Raw genomic sequence first — 16,490 nt, forward strand, 5'->3', positions numbered from 1 at the left:
AACCGATACGGAATTATAACGGATGGCAGCAGGTGCTCGCCTAATGGCTGCTTTCTTGAGGTTGAACACTTTCGCTTGTCCTGCTTTCTTAATGGCACGCTAAACTTGGGACCTGGACCAGGAAAGAATTGCTCCTTTGGTAGAATTTATCAATTCCGTGTAATATTGTCAGTTCTAGAAGACACTCTAAAACACGTCCGGAGGATAATGAATTCATTAGATCCGTCCTCACGTTATACATTAAGTGTGGGTTTTAATGGACTGCCATCAAAACAAAAAGTTTCGAATTATTATTCTCAGAGCGTGTGTGCTTTTAAACTATTAAATATTTATCAAACTGGCCACATTTTCAATAAATTATTAAATCTAGATTTTTTAGAAAACCTAACTGTCGTAATATTCGATTATTTACTAATTAGGAAAGTCTCTAAAAATTGAGCAAAAATGTTAAGTACAATAGATGACGTTCTAAAAGCTTTCAGGACTGTCACTCACGATCTATGAATAATTTATAAATCACTTTGAAACAAATTTACTTTTTACTTAAGGGTGTAATGACTGTAGTGGGACACGAAGACTGCAACATATTGCATAACTAATTGTGTTTTTTGTGTGAGGAAGTGGCCAAAAAAATTTGTCTGATGTGGGGGAGGTCTGGAAGCGAAGCTTCTATAGTAGTCTAAGTCGAACCTTTTTAAATATGATCTGTTATCTAATCTGCCAGTGCACAAAACTTGGCATTATGTCGTTAAAACAGCCCGTGGCACATTTCCATTTCTTCATTTAGATAAAACCGAATCACTGATTAATTTCGCTGAAAACTTGCCTGAAAACGGTTTCATTTCCTTTTCCACTGAAGGACTTAATAAGCCTTCGCTCACCATTGCCGAACACAATGTATTAATAATGGCTCGCATTTTCGGCGAGTGATTGAAATATTAAATATCGTGTCTGCCAAGTGCCATTCCCATGCAGGAATTTCCTTTGGAAAAACTCAAAAAATAAATTCTCACCGACGACCTAATTTACACCGTCACGGTATAATTTGTCAGCAAAGTTTCTTTTGATGTTTACAATTTATAAGAATAACTTCACGCACACTGTATCACTAACGGAACAGCAATGTAATTTGATTATTATTTCTGGGTGACGTGTCATTTCTGTTTTATCATGAATTATGTCGGTGTACAAGAACGGAAAAAGTCTTTGTTGGCGGAACATGCCGAGCGTGAGACTTTTTTCATTTTAATCTGCCACAATGTGTACGTTTCTGCCCTTTTTCTGAGTGGAATGTTTTAAATAACAGCATGTAATGGTAGCTACGAGGGGAATTATTACTTCCTTAAGCACAGTTTTAATTAAATGAGATATTTTAATTTTGTGCAGCCGAAACAAACGCGGTCTGAAGGGAATCACAAAGTGATAATATCGGCGTTATTTTTCACGCCAACAAAAGTGCACCGAAAGCTTTCATTTTTTTTTCAGTTCATTAATAAATAAACACATGCGCCCACATAACTACCCACATCTCTACGATTTTATTACATTGTATAAATAATTTCAAGCGCGTGTTTACATCCCACGTTGGCAGTTAGTGCAAATACGCCTACAACCTATATTACACCATTAATAATTTAGAAGATTAGCACAGATTTTTGAAACACGTTTGCTGCTCAAATTCCACGCGTTTTAAGACTAGAGTGAGTATAGTGCATTTGTTAATTGCTGTTCTACCGATTATTTTTAACTAAACGTCTGGGCGAAAAATGGTGGATGCGCCGGGATAGAAATTTTATTAATTTATTATTGATACAAAACCACAACTTTTTTTACTTTGGTACATAAATATTGTTTGTTTACTTTGTTTTATCAAAGTTTTTTAAAACTTTGCGTAAGAAACATCGTTTTTATTTAAAATAATGCGCAAGCAGATCGACGGAAGTAAATGTCTGGTGAATTCAGTTAAACAAATGGTGAATTATTTATTTCGGTCACTTCAGTACGAGACATCTTGACACGATATCGTCGCCTGAAATAAATTATTGATGCTTGTCGGCTTTGGACGACGTGCAAATGAAAAGTGTCCAATGTGTATCCATTTCCACGTCGTGCTCTAAAAACGGAATAGTTTTTGCAGCAGCAAGCAATTAAAACGGTAAAAAATTTGTAACGGTGGCTGTAAGGTGCTTGTAACGCCGGGACCTGCAGCTTTTTCAGCCGGTAATTAACTCTAAAAAATCAGGCCGATCGTTGGGCGTGTTCAGTTGACTGAAATTTAGAGATTCGGCAAATTTAATTAAGCCTCGTTCGTAAATAGCGCGTTTGCTTCATTATTTGTGACCGCAAATTTACCCTTAAAAATAAGCAAACGAATTCCGCCTTCGACTTTTTGCGGTCTCGCGAAATAATTAAATTTTCGATCTGTCACCGCCCGGTTATTTATACTCGGACCACAAAAACGGAGACCGTTTGTTTCGCAAGTTTAATTCTGCCAGCCTTAAACTTATTCTGTCCGGCAATAACAACAAGAAAGGACAATGCGGTCCGATAAGTTAAAGGTCAGTTTTGGGGATGCTATCTGCGGTGCAGGGATGTTTTCAGACGGACATTAACGGTTAACCCAGTTTGCTTTAGCGGTCATCCAAGAAACTTTGCCAACTCTCTGGACGCACAAGGGAGGCTTTGTTAAACTGTTAGGACGATGATTACAGTTACGGTTTTTATACCTTGAGGCCAGGCGAGGAATTTTATTGTTGGGCTGTTTTATTCGCTCTTTTTTGGGAATTTTTTCGAGAAGTTTATTAACACACAACATTGAATCTAATGAAATATCCACGGAACACGACTGGAAGAAAAATATTAAATAAAACTAAATGTTGTAGAAAATGAAAGGGCGCCAGGCAAAAAATGCCGCGCGGATATTGCGCCAAAAGGAAATAACAGAAATTTACTTATCCACACGTTGCTTGATTTAATGTCTTTCTAATTTATTTTTAATAAAAATCCACAAGTCTATCACTCGCTGTAATCTAATTTGTTTCTAAAAGTCGCACCAACGCAACTCGCGATTTAAAGATTAAATGTAAACAGTGGCGTTCTCAGAGATTACGAAAGTTAAATTAATAATGAGATAAACAAAACGTATTGGTTAAAATACGCATACGAACAAACAAGGCTTATTTGACGTGCGTATATTCTTCTGTATTTGCATATCCTTCTCGTTAGTATCACCACAAAGGATTCACTCGAGACCAAGATGATGCATTATTCATTTTAACTTTGGAATAATTGCATGATTTTAACGGGAACAACGAAAGGAAACGAATATATTTTAATAAAAAGATACTGCGGTGGTGTTGTTTATTGCTCACAGCCGACACTCGGCCAAAAAATCGAAAATCAACACAAATTGCTTCCATGTGCAGCCAGGACAACTATCGCGATTGTCCTTTTGGCTGCGGAAATATTAATGTACTTCACTGAGTTGGTTTTCACTAGTGTAAGCTCCACGTTATTAATTACTTTTAGGCAAGTCCACCCCTTGTACAACACATAATTTACTAAAATAATTAGACACGAAAACAATAATGGCTTCTTGTAGACTATTCTATTCGGTTCCGTTATTGAATTTCATGAATACTTAATCAGGTTATGAATATTTACATTTAATAAGAACGCAGGTACTGCTGCAATTAAAATTCGCCGTGGAAAAGTACATGCTCATTTGATAAATACAATGTACTGTAAAAATTTCAACTAATGAAATGATCCTCTGGTTTTAATAATAGCAAATTTTGTTAGTTTATGCGTGTGCAAATGTGTCCACCATGAAAATTAATTCAAGTGGTTAGAGAAACACTATTAGAGTTAACAAACACATCAGAGAATTAATAACGGAGCATTTAACTGCTTTACGCAGATAACAATAACGTTTATTAAAGATCAATCATGCTTGTGTACAGCATGACCTAAAAACTGGCCCACTTCTATTCACCAAAATAACTAATAATATGCATAGTTTTTGTCTACTGGAAGAAATAAACTGGCTATTAAAGCGGAACAAATTTCTGCAAAATGTTAAATAATTTACATGCCATGGCTGGTGGCTTTATCTCCTCGTTTGGTGAAATTATTTTGTGCCAAATATATCGGCCAATAATCAGTCCAAACATCAAAATGCATCAGAATCGGCTTTTAACGTAAATACAAATATTTCGATGCGATCTCACCAATTTAATGGTTCAGTGCTTTAATCTGATCCGAAACTCATAACGTTAATGTTTACCAATAGGCTTGAAATAACGTAACCGATTGGATTGTTAAAATTTATTTAAAAAGTGAAGATTAAATTAATATTTACCGTGGCTTGTGCATGCACGTTATTCAAAGCCGTTTGAAATATGAATTTAGACAAAACAGACAATTACATTTGCAAATTAAGTCTAGGTCATGTACGTTTACGACGGCTTTACATTTTGTTATTAAATTACTGATGTTTTATTATGTAAATGTTAAGCTAGTAGCTGGAGTGTGAGTAATTCCGAGACATTGTTCGTCTCTTAGGGGTTTGAAATTGGGCATCAACTGGCTTCTAAATAATTCATTTTAATGTAATAAAGTGGCGCTGCCAGCGAGGATTTCACATACTCGCAGCGCGAGTAATGCTTAATTAAAAATCGTCGACGGAGTTTTTGCGGCGATTTACAATAATTAAGGCTTCCTGCTTAATGAGAACTCTAATTAGAATTAAGAATAAGGGCGCGAAGCCGGTTCCTCTCAAAATGCATTTAATGAAATAATTAAGAAGTAAACCGGCGGCAAAGCCGAGATTGTATACTTCCCGAGTCGGTGTTGCTGTTAATTAACTACTTTTATCGGAGCAACAATAAGGAGCGCTATTTGGTTTTGGCGAATGCCCCATATTTCATGTACAGATGCTTGGGTCGGTTGTAAAATATGAGCTCGAACTACCGAAAGAAGTGAAATTATTGCTTGGATGTCCACGATTTATTTCCGGTGCCATCTAGGCGTCGCATTAAATTTAAAATTGTCATATCGACTCAAGCACTTGCTCAAAACATGCACCAGCAGGATAAGTATTTAAGCCTTTGTTCGCAAAAACGAGCAATCGATAGTAGCGTTGCAACTGCATGTTGTTTGGTATGTAAATAGTGTAATGTGTCTACACGGTAAAACAATTAATTTCTGTTTGCCATTGTATAAATCAAACCACAAGAAAAATATTATTTCCACAAACAAAACACAATTTGTCACAATTTACGCGTTCAAAAGGACAAGTTGGTTCTTTATTTATAATTTAGATAATTCTCAATCGTACTATATATGAAAACCGTCCTGTTATCCTGTCTCAATCAATTACACATGAAAGGAGGAGATATTCAGATAGATTCAGCATATTTCATACTTTTATGATAGAGTTGAAATTGAATACAGGAAATATGTTTTTAGATGAGGTCCTTTTAGGTTTAGCGATTTGTTAAAATTCACGTTTCCTTTGTGGGGATTTTGCTGGCTTTTATTCGTGGCTTTCTTGTAATTTAACATTGAAGTAAGCAAACCTCTACAAATACGTCAGTCGTCCAAATTCTTTAGTTTTTGCAATAAAATAAAAACCACGTTTTTATATCTCCGGGAATATAGACTAATCATATGCTAAAATATCCCCAGCTCCATGTCGCTCGTATTCGAAAAGGCCTTAACAAGTTCCCCAGATCAACGGATAATACAGACGATCTTTTATATCCGTTTTGCTTACTCAACTGTATTTAATATCTCGATAAACGTCTTTAGACTTATTTATCTTATCCGTCTCTGGCTCTTTCAACACATACCAGCAATGCAAAAACTGGAAAAGGAAAACTCGTCGTTTGAATTTTTCTGAAAATATGCTTCAAACAATAAAATTACGTAAAATAGTTGCCTGTAAGTGCTTCTGAGTTCCAACGTTCCAGCGCAATGGAAATAAAACTTTTCTCATCAGTATTAGTAGCCATAAATCGATTGGACATTACGGAATATTTGCGCTTAATTGCAGTTCCAAAGACCGTAAAACCCTAAAATACAAAACAGTGTCTTTAATTGTCATAAAATTTCAGTTTTATTTTATTTTTGCAAAAAACAGATTTAAAAATTTAGATGTGGATTAAGCCTTATTTAATTTGCAACTTTGTAGAATACATATTTTATAAAAAATGTCGTTTTTTTATTTTGCTCTCTAATCTCGGCAGAGATTATATCTCTGGGGATTTAGGAAATGCACTCTATCTTCGAAATGACACGTTACACACTATTTCCATTTCAGTGTTTTTCCACTTGGTAGAAAATATTAATTACTATTTTAAATAACTCGTGTTGTGGTGGAAGAATGTTGTCGGAATCAATTTGGGTGTCCTGTGATCAGTTTTTGTTACAGGCGGCGTATCATTCGTCAAACACCTTTTGAATATTCATGTAAAACTCAATATAATACGGACGGAAACACAAATACCCACTCACCACAAACTTACGATATCTCCTGACATGCGATGGAATTTTTATAAAATATACCGACAGGTGAGGGAGGTTATTGCACATAAATTTAGCCCGAATAATGAAAACTTCAAGATAAAGTGGATTTTCGGGTATAATGAAACGTATTTTGGTGAAATATTTGCATTTTTGAGCAACTCAAGCACCTGTGCAGTTCGACACGTCCACCCGCCTAATAATAGTTTACAGTTCTTTCCTTGGTCGTCCAGAGACAGAGCTGCAGCAAATTATTAATGCCGGCATTCTATCGGAGCTGGAATCAATATTTTATTCAGGAATCTCGCGAGTGTCGAGCTTCGTCATAACAATATATATTCTATTTTGTCGACAAGGGAAAAAATTCCGTGCAAAAATGTTGCTACCAGACGGATTTCGCCAACAAAACTTGTTAATCACGGAAAGTGTTCGCACAGGCGGCGAGATATAAGTGGGTTTCTCGGGGTGTAATCCCAGAAGGTTTAAAAATGATATTTGTGGGATAGAGAACGGGAGAAAATGGGCTCTTATTGCCCATTAATCGAGTGCCGAATACGGATTTATAAGCCAATGTTGCTTGGCGTATTCAAAATTCTAATCATTAATTAACCTGCAGCATAATCATATTTCTTGAATAATGAATAGAGCGGCTACAAGAAAGCCGTACTAGCAGTAAAATAATTACAAACACAAAGACGATATTTATGCGCCCTGTAATTAAAAGTGCAACTTAATAATTTATCGAGTAAATTTCGGTACATTGTGGAAACATCTATCCATTTACAGTAATTTTTTAACCATGTAGCACATTTGTAACATTTTTATTTTACGACATATTTGGCTTTAATATGATAATAGATGCGGCAAAACTAAGTTGTAAACAAGATAAGTCCCAGTGTCTCACATCGACAACAATAGTTATTGTTCAAAAGGGACAGCCCTATTGTGAGGCAGGTTGATTTAGTTAACACTTCATAGCTTCCCTAAACTGTACTTCTTGAGATAATGTTTTATCTTTCCTATAATTTCTGCAAATCCGTGACAAGTGGTTGAAAAACCGTGTTTTCGAATTTAATTTAAATTACGTATCTAAACTCGGGCTAAAGCGGAAATCTATTTTAATTAGCGCAACGGATGTTGACACCTGTTAAGCTCTGATGCGCTTTGGTTATTCTGTGAGCGACACTTGACAAATGTAAAATGTTTGGTTGCTAACAATTTACACATTTGAACTTCTGGTGTTAGAAGCAAACTAATCCGTTCGAACCTAACAAAGCAGGCACAATAAAAAAGAATATTGAGACTACGAAAGCCCTTTGAAGTCAGAAGCGACTAATAAACCAACGGAAAAAGGACAAGTTTGAGTTTAATCAAAATTATCGATTTTGCCTCGACAAAGTTACACGAATAATTGATTTATGGAGTGCCGTACAGTGGCTTAAAAATCAGATTTTGCTTAGAATGGTGTGCATGTTTCTCTCGTTACACAATGTTTCACATTTGCATTACACGCCACGATTAAATATTACTTTTTATCGACTGTGTTAGAAATAAAATCGTAGTTTATGATGAGTATAAATTTTAAAATCAAGGGATACGGCTTGTTTATATGTGGTGCTATAAAAATAAATCTAATTATTTTTAACGCTTGAGGAATAAAAGCTGTAGTGCTAATCAGCGAGTCGTTTAATTATGTTAGGGATTTTTTGCAGAAGGAACAATATGTCATATTGCAGATTCTTGTATGTTTATTTTTGTCATTAAGTCGAGAGTCGGAAACGTGGTAACAACTTTGCTTTCAAGCGTTGGAATTACAGGAAACAAACAATTTAGAGGAAGGCGCCGCTTTAGTTCTAAGCAAAATTATTTACATATAAGATTCACAAAATTGAAATTATGTGCCTGTTCTTTCAGTAGTTTTCGAAAGAAAAAGTCAAGTTGTTCCAAGTATGTTAATTGTGGCTTCACTTATCTTCCGTAAAACCGTATTTCAGCTAAACTCTCATTTGCAAAGTAAATTTTCCCCTCGAGAAGGTTTTATTTAGCTAAGATCTGAACAAAGTGTATCAAATATCGCTAGAGAATTCGCCATCAGGCAAAACTTGTGCAAGTCCTTGGATTCTCGTCAGAATCTTAGCAAATTTGTTTGTTTTATTATCAACTTGAAACCTTGCTCCCTTTTCCAGTTCGTCAAATCCTTTTAACACAAACAATCCACTCGCTCCGATTACGTCAAAGTCCGATTTACAATCCCATTTCGATTTATCCGCGAAATTTAACAAAGCGAAACGGTAGAATGAAATGAAGCACGTCATTAAAACACTTAAAGAGAGCTGAAGTGACGGAAGACGTTCGTGAAGAGAGCGTTTCCGGACTCCGACCGGTAAACGGATTGTTGGCGTTAGAAATAGCGATTTGTCTGGCGCTGATAATACGTGGCATCTGTGCCAGCTCGGTCGAAATAGAGCCGTATTTCGCCACACAATTAAAGGACATTTGTTAAAGTCGAAACAATGGGTTTATCTCTAGTGCAAGCAAAAAGTGACTTGGGGGGATATTTATAAATGTGGACGTCATTACGGTTATCGCACGATCAAACGCATTTTTTCAAACGGACACTCGGCAAACACGCCATTTAGGGCCACATGCGAACTCGAACTCTAATTCCAAGGGATTTATTCGCTGTGCCTGCCTCTGGATGACAGATTGTTGCGTTTCACTGTTCGATGAACAAATTGAAGATAAGGCGGACAACATCCTGCGAACACATGGCGGGCCAACAATTTTTCACATAAATCAGTTTTATGCGATTCGCACTTCCAACCCTAAACGAATTTTGGTGCTTCGACACACAGTAGTTATTAATAATACGAGTGCGAAAACACAAGCTTAAAGTTCGAAGACTGTCGTTATGCAACGAGCTTATGCGAGTTGCATACCTAGATTCTTAAGTGTTGCTCAATTTTCTTTGTTGGAACATTTTTAATTAAAACACGTTGCTATAGGAAGCGTGTTTTAGGATAGTGAAAACAGATTGCTATTAGAAACGTGTTTTAAAATAGTGTTTATATTCTAGAATTCAGATATTAAAAATAAGGCTTAAAATGTTATCAACAAAAATAATACGAGTGGGATAACACACTCGCATACGCTCGTAGACACCCGAGAACTTTAAGCGTTTTCACGTAAGTGTTATTAAAAATTTTTTTGTTGAAACATTTTAATTTGAATTTAAATAGAATTTTAATTTAAAATACGCTATGGGAAGCGTGTTTTATAATTGTGAAAACATTCATTTAAAACACGTTGCTATGGAAAGCGTGTGTTAAAATAGTGAAATTCAAATATTTAAAAAAAATTACAAAATGTTACCTACAAAAAATATTTAAAAATTACCCATTTTTTTATAGTTCATAATAGTTATTGCGTTCGGATAATTCGATCAGTGCTGAATAACATAGCGTTAGGAACGTAAGGACTGGTAGAATAGAAATGGCTGATCCATTTGTTGTCATCGTTTAACACAAGAAAAAAAAAGAAATAATAAGTAAAGAAGCAAATACTTACTGTTGACTGATTCTCCGTTGCGAGTGCGCTTTAAATTTAAAAGAATGTGGTTTTAGGGGTGGGAGTAAAAGTCTCTCTGGGTACTATTTAAGCTTTATTTACATGTTATTCGACATCGTTATCATTGAAACAGTTATAGAACTAATACATCTTATTGCACTCTTATAAAAATAGTTCAGTCTTTATATACAATGACATTTACGAATATGTGCAAGCAAAAAAGCAGTGATAAATGATGTAACCGAATTTACATTGACAATTGGTTCGAACGCAAAACACTCGTAAACAACAATAGGGAAAAGACACCATGGAGAGTGATAACGATATAAAGTTAGTCCTATGATAACTAGTACACGTAGTGAACGACTGAACCCTCTCATTGAAACAAAGTGTCTTCCAAAGCCTAGAAATAATAAAATGTTCCGCGCCTCTATCTAAACGTGAATTATCTTAGATGAACAAATGTAATATCTATACACTTAATAAGCAACATCGGAAAAAATCGTCACTTGTCACATGAAAAAATCGAGGCGTTGTCAATTCTCACCTTAAATCCACAGTTATCACAATATTGTACGTGGTACCAACACTTTGGTTTAATTCACTTCACTTCGGTTTAAAAGAACTTCAGCACTAGCACGAGAATCACACTGGCGGAGGTGAACTGTTCGCGAACGCCACTGCTGAAGGGGGCCATTCCCTGCTGACTCACCCCGTAAACTGCCGGTTGGGCGGATGGTTCTACCATATTTTCCATTTCTGAAAGAAAAAATCAGAAAAAGTTTGCAAAAACTTGCTAAACTACCGATTGATCTAGTCGTGAAGTGGAAAATGGGCGATAACTTGTTCCAACCGTGCTGGTTCTTGGCTTGAACTCTTGCCTCGTAGGTTGTGGAGGGTTGCAGAGACTTGATAACGTAAAACATCCGTTGGCGGGTCACCCCTGGATAGGGCGGCGGTAGGGGGAATTGGACGTTGACAACCCCGGCCCCAGGAAGCACAACGCTGTTCCAGTCGTTGCGATAGGTAAACTTGGTGTTGTTGTACATTTCGACGTGGTGTCCGTGGTGGTGGTGGGGCTGTTGTCTGTAAAACAGGCGGTATTCGGTGATGGCGGCGTGGCTGTTGACCGACCAGGACACGTTGTACGAGTCCTTCTCGGAGCTAAGAGGCGGCGAGTCGAAGACAGCCAGTCCTGCAGTCCCGGTTAAAGTGAGCTGTCCGCGGCCTTTCCCGTGCGAATTGCTCGCAACGCAGCTGAAATCAAAAAAACTCTCCTAATCAGGAAGAAGCTAATTAATTATATCAGTAATTTTTGTCCATTGTTCGCGTTCGCCCAATCAGATAATTAAGGATCGATGGTTCCTTTCGCCAAAACTGAGATAAGGAGGTTAACGAGCAATAATGTAAAACAACATTTTTGTGGCGAATTTTGCCTTGCAAATTCGGCGAAATGAAAAACCGTCGCGTTAACTTGGCCCTCCACTAATCCACTCCAGCGGCCTCGTACTTAAAGTATTAAATTATCAAAGTGCTCGAGTAGTTTAAGTCGGAAACTAGTTTCAAACCTGTAGTTTCCAAAGTCCGCCGAAGTGACGTTGCGAATAACGAGGGTGTATCTGTTGCCTCTTGCGTGCGCTGCATGTTGTTCTGTGGTGCCCAGTTGGGCCGTATCCTTAAACCAAAGCACCTGCAAAGAAAACATCTAACGTGAAAACTCAATTACGGCACGGGCGCACCGTTTGATTTACGTCTACCAGCTTCGACGTTAATTACCACTGAACATGCCCGAGTGAAATCCGAATGCAACTGCAATGTTGAAACTACCAATAAGGGCTTTTTATCTCGGGGCGGGAATCGATTCCCGGTCGCATTCAAACTTGCAAACTTTAAGGAATCGACTAGATCGGATATGTAATTCCGAAAATGCGACATTGGTTTTAGAAAAAAACATAATTGAAGAACGCTCAAGGTTGTACGCCCTTTTGAAGCAATAATCTGTGTTACAAATAATTACAATTTCTGGAATTTTTCACACAACCGTAAAAGATGCAAAAAGCGTTCCTTAGTATACAGAAGTTTTGTTGATAACTTTTGGAAACTTGAAGTAAATCATCTGACGATACCAGAAATGTCAATTCCACTTTAAAAAATTATCTTGGAAATAAATGGTAAAGGCGAAGTTGTGAGACCCGGTCAAAACACGTCCAAATCGATCGACTTGTTTTTTTTTTCAGCAAGAATGTAATTCAATTAGGAATACCAAACCTTGCGACAAGTTTTAAATAAATAAAGTCGGCCTAAAAAAGCCAAACATTGTGAATATTTTATGGAAAAATGCACTTCAAATTGAAAAAATACTGAACCGTTTTTATCTTTGGTCTCAGATCGCGTAGTTAATATTTAGTTTGCTTTTAAATAAAATATGTTGCTTTCAAGAAAATGCACTTTAAATATCAGTGAATAAATTCGTATATTTTCTGCCGCACAGCTCTGCCGTTTGGAATTGCCCTTAAAATAAATAATGCGCCAATCTAGACAAAAACAATATTTTCAAATTTTTCGTAGTTTCCGGGAAGGTTGCACCAGCGAACACAATTTCGCCGGCTTCTCCAGTAACAATATTTCATACTTACAACTTATTTCATTTGTAAACAAGCCAATTTAGTAGAAAATATTCCCTAATATAGCATCCCGACTTAGAGAATAAATCTTTTAAATATTTCTGCGGATTTAAGAGAGTCAGCTTTAATATTACGTAATTTGATTGTTCCTTACAGATGCGATTCTCTTTGACTTCTTTCCTTTTATATGTAATACCATTTTACTGAAATTTATTCTGCTGAATTGGCAAACTCAATGAAGACAACGCTATTGTTGGCTTTGATAAACGCAACCATATAAGTACACTAGTTTGATGGATGAGTGGGATTAACTTTAAGAAAAATAAAAGAGCAAAACGGATGTGCTATTATCGACATTACCAAAATGAAAACAGCAATTCTGTAAAGTGCTCCTGGGTGAGGATTACGATAAATTTAAAGAGTTTCGTTGCATGTACTTTTTATGAAGAAAGCAATTAGAGAAAAAATAATTTAGTACTGAACTTGCGAGATCACTTCGTATCCCTAGAGAATATTAATTTTATATTAGCTATTTCTTTGAACATAAAAGGAAAATTGTAACCGACGTTAAAGAGCAAACTTCCAATCGATTACCAATTTAAAATTAACGAGACATATACCAAACATTTATTCACGGTTTGGTATAACACAAAAACTTGTCTTTCACACAGTTGTGACGAGGGAGAAAAAGTAGACACTGTTAAATATTTCGAGACGGTGTATTGACACGACCTGAATAATTTGGCATTTCCACAACGCATAAAATATTTCCACGGGAACCCAATTTTCGCAAGAACTCACACGCCGCAAGAAAATTATTTTTATTCATAATAACTCCATTATTCGAAGGTCCTAAATGAAGGTTTCAGTCTTAATTTCCCGGCACCGCAAACGCCGCCTTATCCGAGTTTTGAACTGTTTTACATCCCCCGAGTCGCGTCAATGTGGCTGAATAAAATAAATCGCTTTATGCAAAAGGAAGCTTTCCATATTTTGCAAACGAATCATCTGATACGATCTAAAAACTGATATGATCCGTATCTCGCATAAAAACTGCTTTATCAAAGTGAAATTTTGATTCAAATTTATCACTTTAAGACCCACCATACCGTGAAAATTAGACGCGAGCGTCTTATTAGCACAAATTAATTTAATGAGGAAGCGGCAATTAGAACTTAACTGCGAAAGCTTGACGGCATCAAACGGCTCGCTGATTAGCTCCTCGTTGGCTTTTTGTGCCGAAAATAAAATGTAAATACCAGACAAAAATACGGCCGAATGCCGACGATTGAAACGAGGGAAAATAAGTGATTTCCAAGCGAGTCCATAAAAATTTTATGAACTTTCGTACAGTAAACAAACTAAGAATTTTATTATTATATTTACTGCGTTGGTATTGTTATATCGCAACTTTTCGGCACACAAAGAGGAATGTGTGAGGGCGAATGTATCAAACACAGTAAAAAATGTTTATTCCACAATAAAAATCATAAAATAAGTTGTGAGTAACTCTGGAGTGTTCCTTTCTGTTTATCTTCCGGAAAATAAAAACTTTTCCAGATTTTGTACACACAAGCATGAACATCTTCTGTTTTAATAAGCAGCGATTATCATTCTTAATCAAAGGGGCAGTTGCGTAAAAAACCCATTACCCTTAACGACCACCATTCGGCCAATCGATTCATTAAGAGATCCCACGAGACATTTCAATTCCCTCAAGTTGTTACGTTCGAAGTTCTTGAGAGCGAACTGCAGTTACACAATATTGCCTGGAATATTTCAATTAATCCTGATGACCTCATAAAAACTAACTGTGCAAGTTTAATTGAGAAACTCGCCCCGAGCTACGATTTCTATAATTTTTAATTCGACTTTTCGGAATTAAAGCCTCATATTTTGTCGGCGCCGCAATTAAAAATATTATTTCTGTAATACTCGGTTTTCCGCTAAAAGCACTCCAATAAACACAAGTCACGTTGTCTTTGTGTTTACTTTTCCCCCGGTTCCGCGTCGAGAAAAAGCGCTGATATCGTGGGATTAAAAATTCAGTTCTAGTTCACGAAAAGTAAAACACGTAAAATGCAATAACGGCGGCGTTAACGCTAAATATTTGAAATAAGTTACCTGTGGAGCTGGTTCTGCATGAACTATACACACCAACTGTGCTTCAAGTCCAATTCCCGTGTGTACAGTCGCTCTTTCAGTTTCCACTTCTGGTCCGTCTGTAAGAGAAAAACAGTAAAAACATGCCAAGGTTGAAACAATCGGGACGCTTCCGTCATTGTTGCTACAACTTATTTATGCAAACACAAATCGGATTTTATTGCGAAATGTGATAGCGCTCAAAATTGTATGCGACCTTTTCTGCGACAAGAGGAAATCATGTTCACTAACTTGAAACGAGAAGAAGAGTGGAGAGATATTTCTGAGCGGCGAGTGAATGAAAATGTAAGAAATGTGCGCTCGTGAAATATCTACATTTTTCAATCGCCGTCTCGGAGTGTTAAATTTTTTGTCATCTCCATTATCAACATTGTTTATTATTTAGTTTTAATAATTTGGAAAAGTGTCCAAGACCGCGCCGAAATTTGGGCGTTAAATGTTGGCTCATTGTTTCAGCGCTCATTTTCATAGAAAGCAATTAAATTATATTTGCCGGTCCTGTTTGCTAATCCATTTAGAGCGTAAGTTTTTGGCGGAGTTTGTTCAACTAACACGCGGATTAGTCAACAGCCAAAACTTTGTCATTGCTAATCTAAGCAGCGCTAAGACATGTAATGCTCGAACGCATAGCGAGCAGCCTAAAACCGCGTGATTTACAATACCTAGTTCTAGGTGTAAGCTCTTAAAGTGCGAGGTTCCCGAACCCTAATAAAGCGAAATGAGCTTCGCCAATCTGACAGTATTTCCCTCCCAAGTGCCTGAATTGTTTCGTTCGAAGAGCGCCGATAATTGCGTTTTTTCACTTAATGCTTGCTAGTTGGTAATATAATTTTGGTGGATGCGCCGGGAAAACGCGAAGCTGTGTTTACGGTTAAACCTAATAGGATAAAAATAGGAAAATCCCGAAAGTATCGATCCCGTATATAAAGTTTCTATTTTCGAGCTGAACTAACAATGCTTCCAGTTAGCAAGGGAATTTCGTCACGTCGCAACATCGTACACCTTATCCAACTTTATGACGGATTTGAATCCTACACACGATTATCTCTCAAACAAGTATTGCTTGTCTTGTACTACACGACTGGAATTCCGAACAATAACTCGAGTCCTAGTTTTAAATTGAGAGCGCGGTTGAGCAAAAAATATCAAAGTGATTTAAATAATTTATTGCGTTTAACAAATATCAAAGCAAAAGTTGTACAGCTATTTGTACTTGTTTCAAAGTTTGCTGCAATCTTATGTAACGCAATTTTATTTTGTGTGAGTTGAAAGCAAATTTCATATTAAATTACCGAGAAACTCCAAATATCAAAGAGCCTGATGCTGCAAAATAAAAAACAAAACATGTCGAACTTTGTTTTAAATTAGTGCCTTTATTATGTGTTGTACTTTTTGTGGAAAAGCGAAACATGATGTAACGTCTTCTCTTGTTTTACAAACATAAGAAACAATGATTTTAACAAAAATTCCACATTTGTTTACCCTCCACGCAGCAGTAAATAATTTTATAGAGACCATCAAATCGAATTAAATGCGCAATTATGACACGAGTTTTATGAACCACTGGGCTATTTTATGTCGCAATAAATTTTCAAATAAAAACACCTGACT

The 16,490-nt window shown here is 36.5% G+C and overlaps 1 protein-coding gene across 1 annotated transcript in view; it reads right to left on the reverse strand.

The window, feature by feature from the left end:
- Positions 1-10,173: 10,173 nt before the first annotated feature.
- Positions 10,174-16,490, reverse strand: part of LOC664228 (protein amalgam) — a 38,033-nt gene continuing 31,716 nt past the window's right edge. Inside the window, exons 5-8 of the mRNA XM_008198648.3 lie at positions 14,841-14,938; positions 11,661-11,782; positions 10,898-11,349; positions 10,174-10,851 (exon numbers count right to left, since the gene is read on the reverse strand). Of these exons, the coding sequence (XP_008196870.1) occupies positions 10,709-10,851; positions 10,898-11,349; positions 11,661-11,782; positions 14,841-14,938 (815 nt within the window). The 3' untranslated portion in view covers positions 10,174-10,708. The remainder of the gene's footprint in view (positions 10,852-10,897; positions 11,350-11,660; positions 11,783-14,840; positions 14,939-16,490) is intronic.

This window comes from Tribolium castaneum, chromosome 6, assembly GCF_031307605.1.
Source record: "Tribolium castaneum strain GA2 chromosome 6, icTriCast1.1, whole genome shotgun sequence".
Lineage (NCBI taxonomy): Eukaryota > Metazoa > Arthropoda > Insecta > Coleoptera > Tenebrionidae > Tribolium > Tribolium castaneum.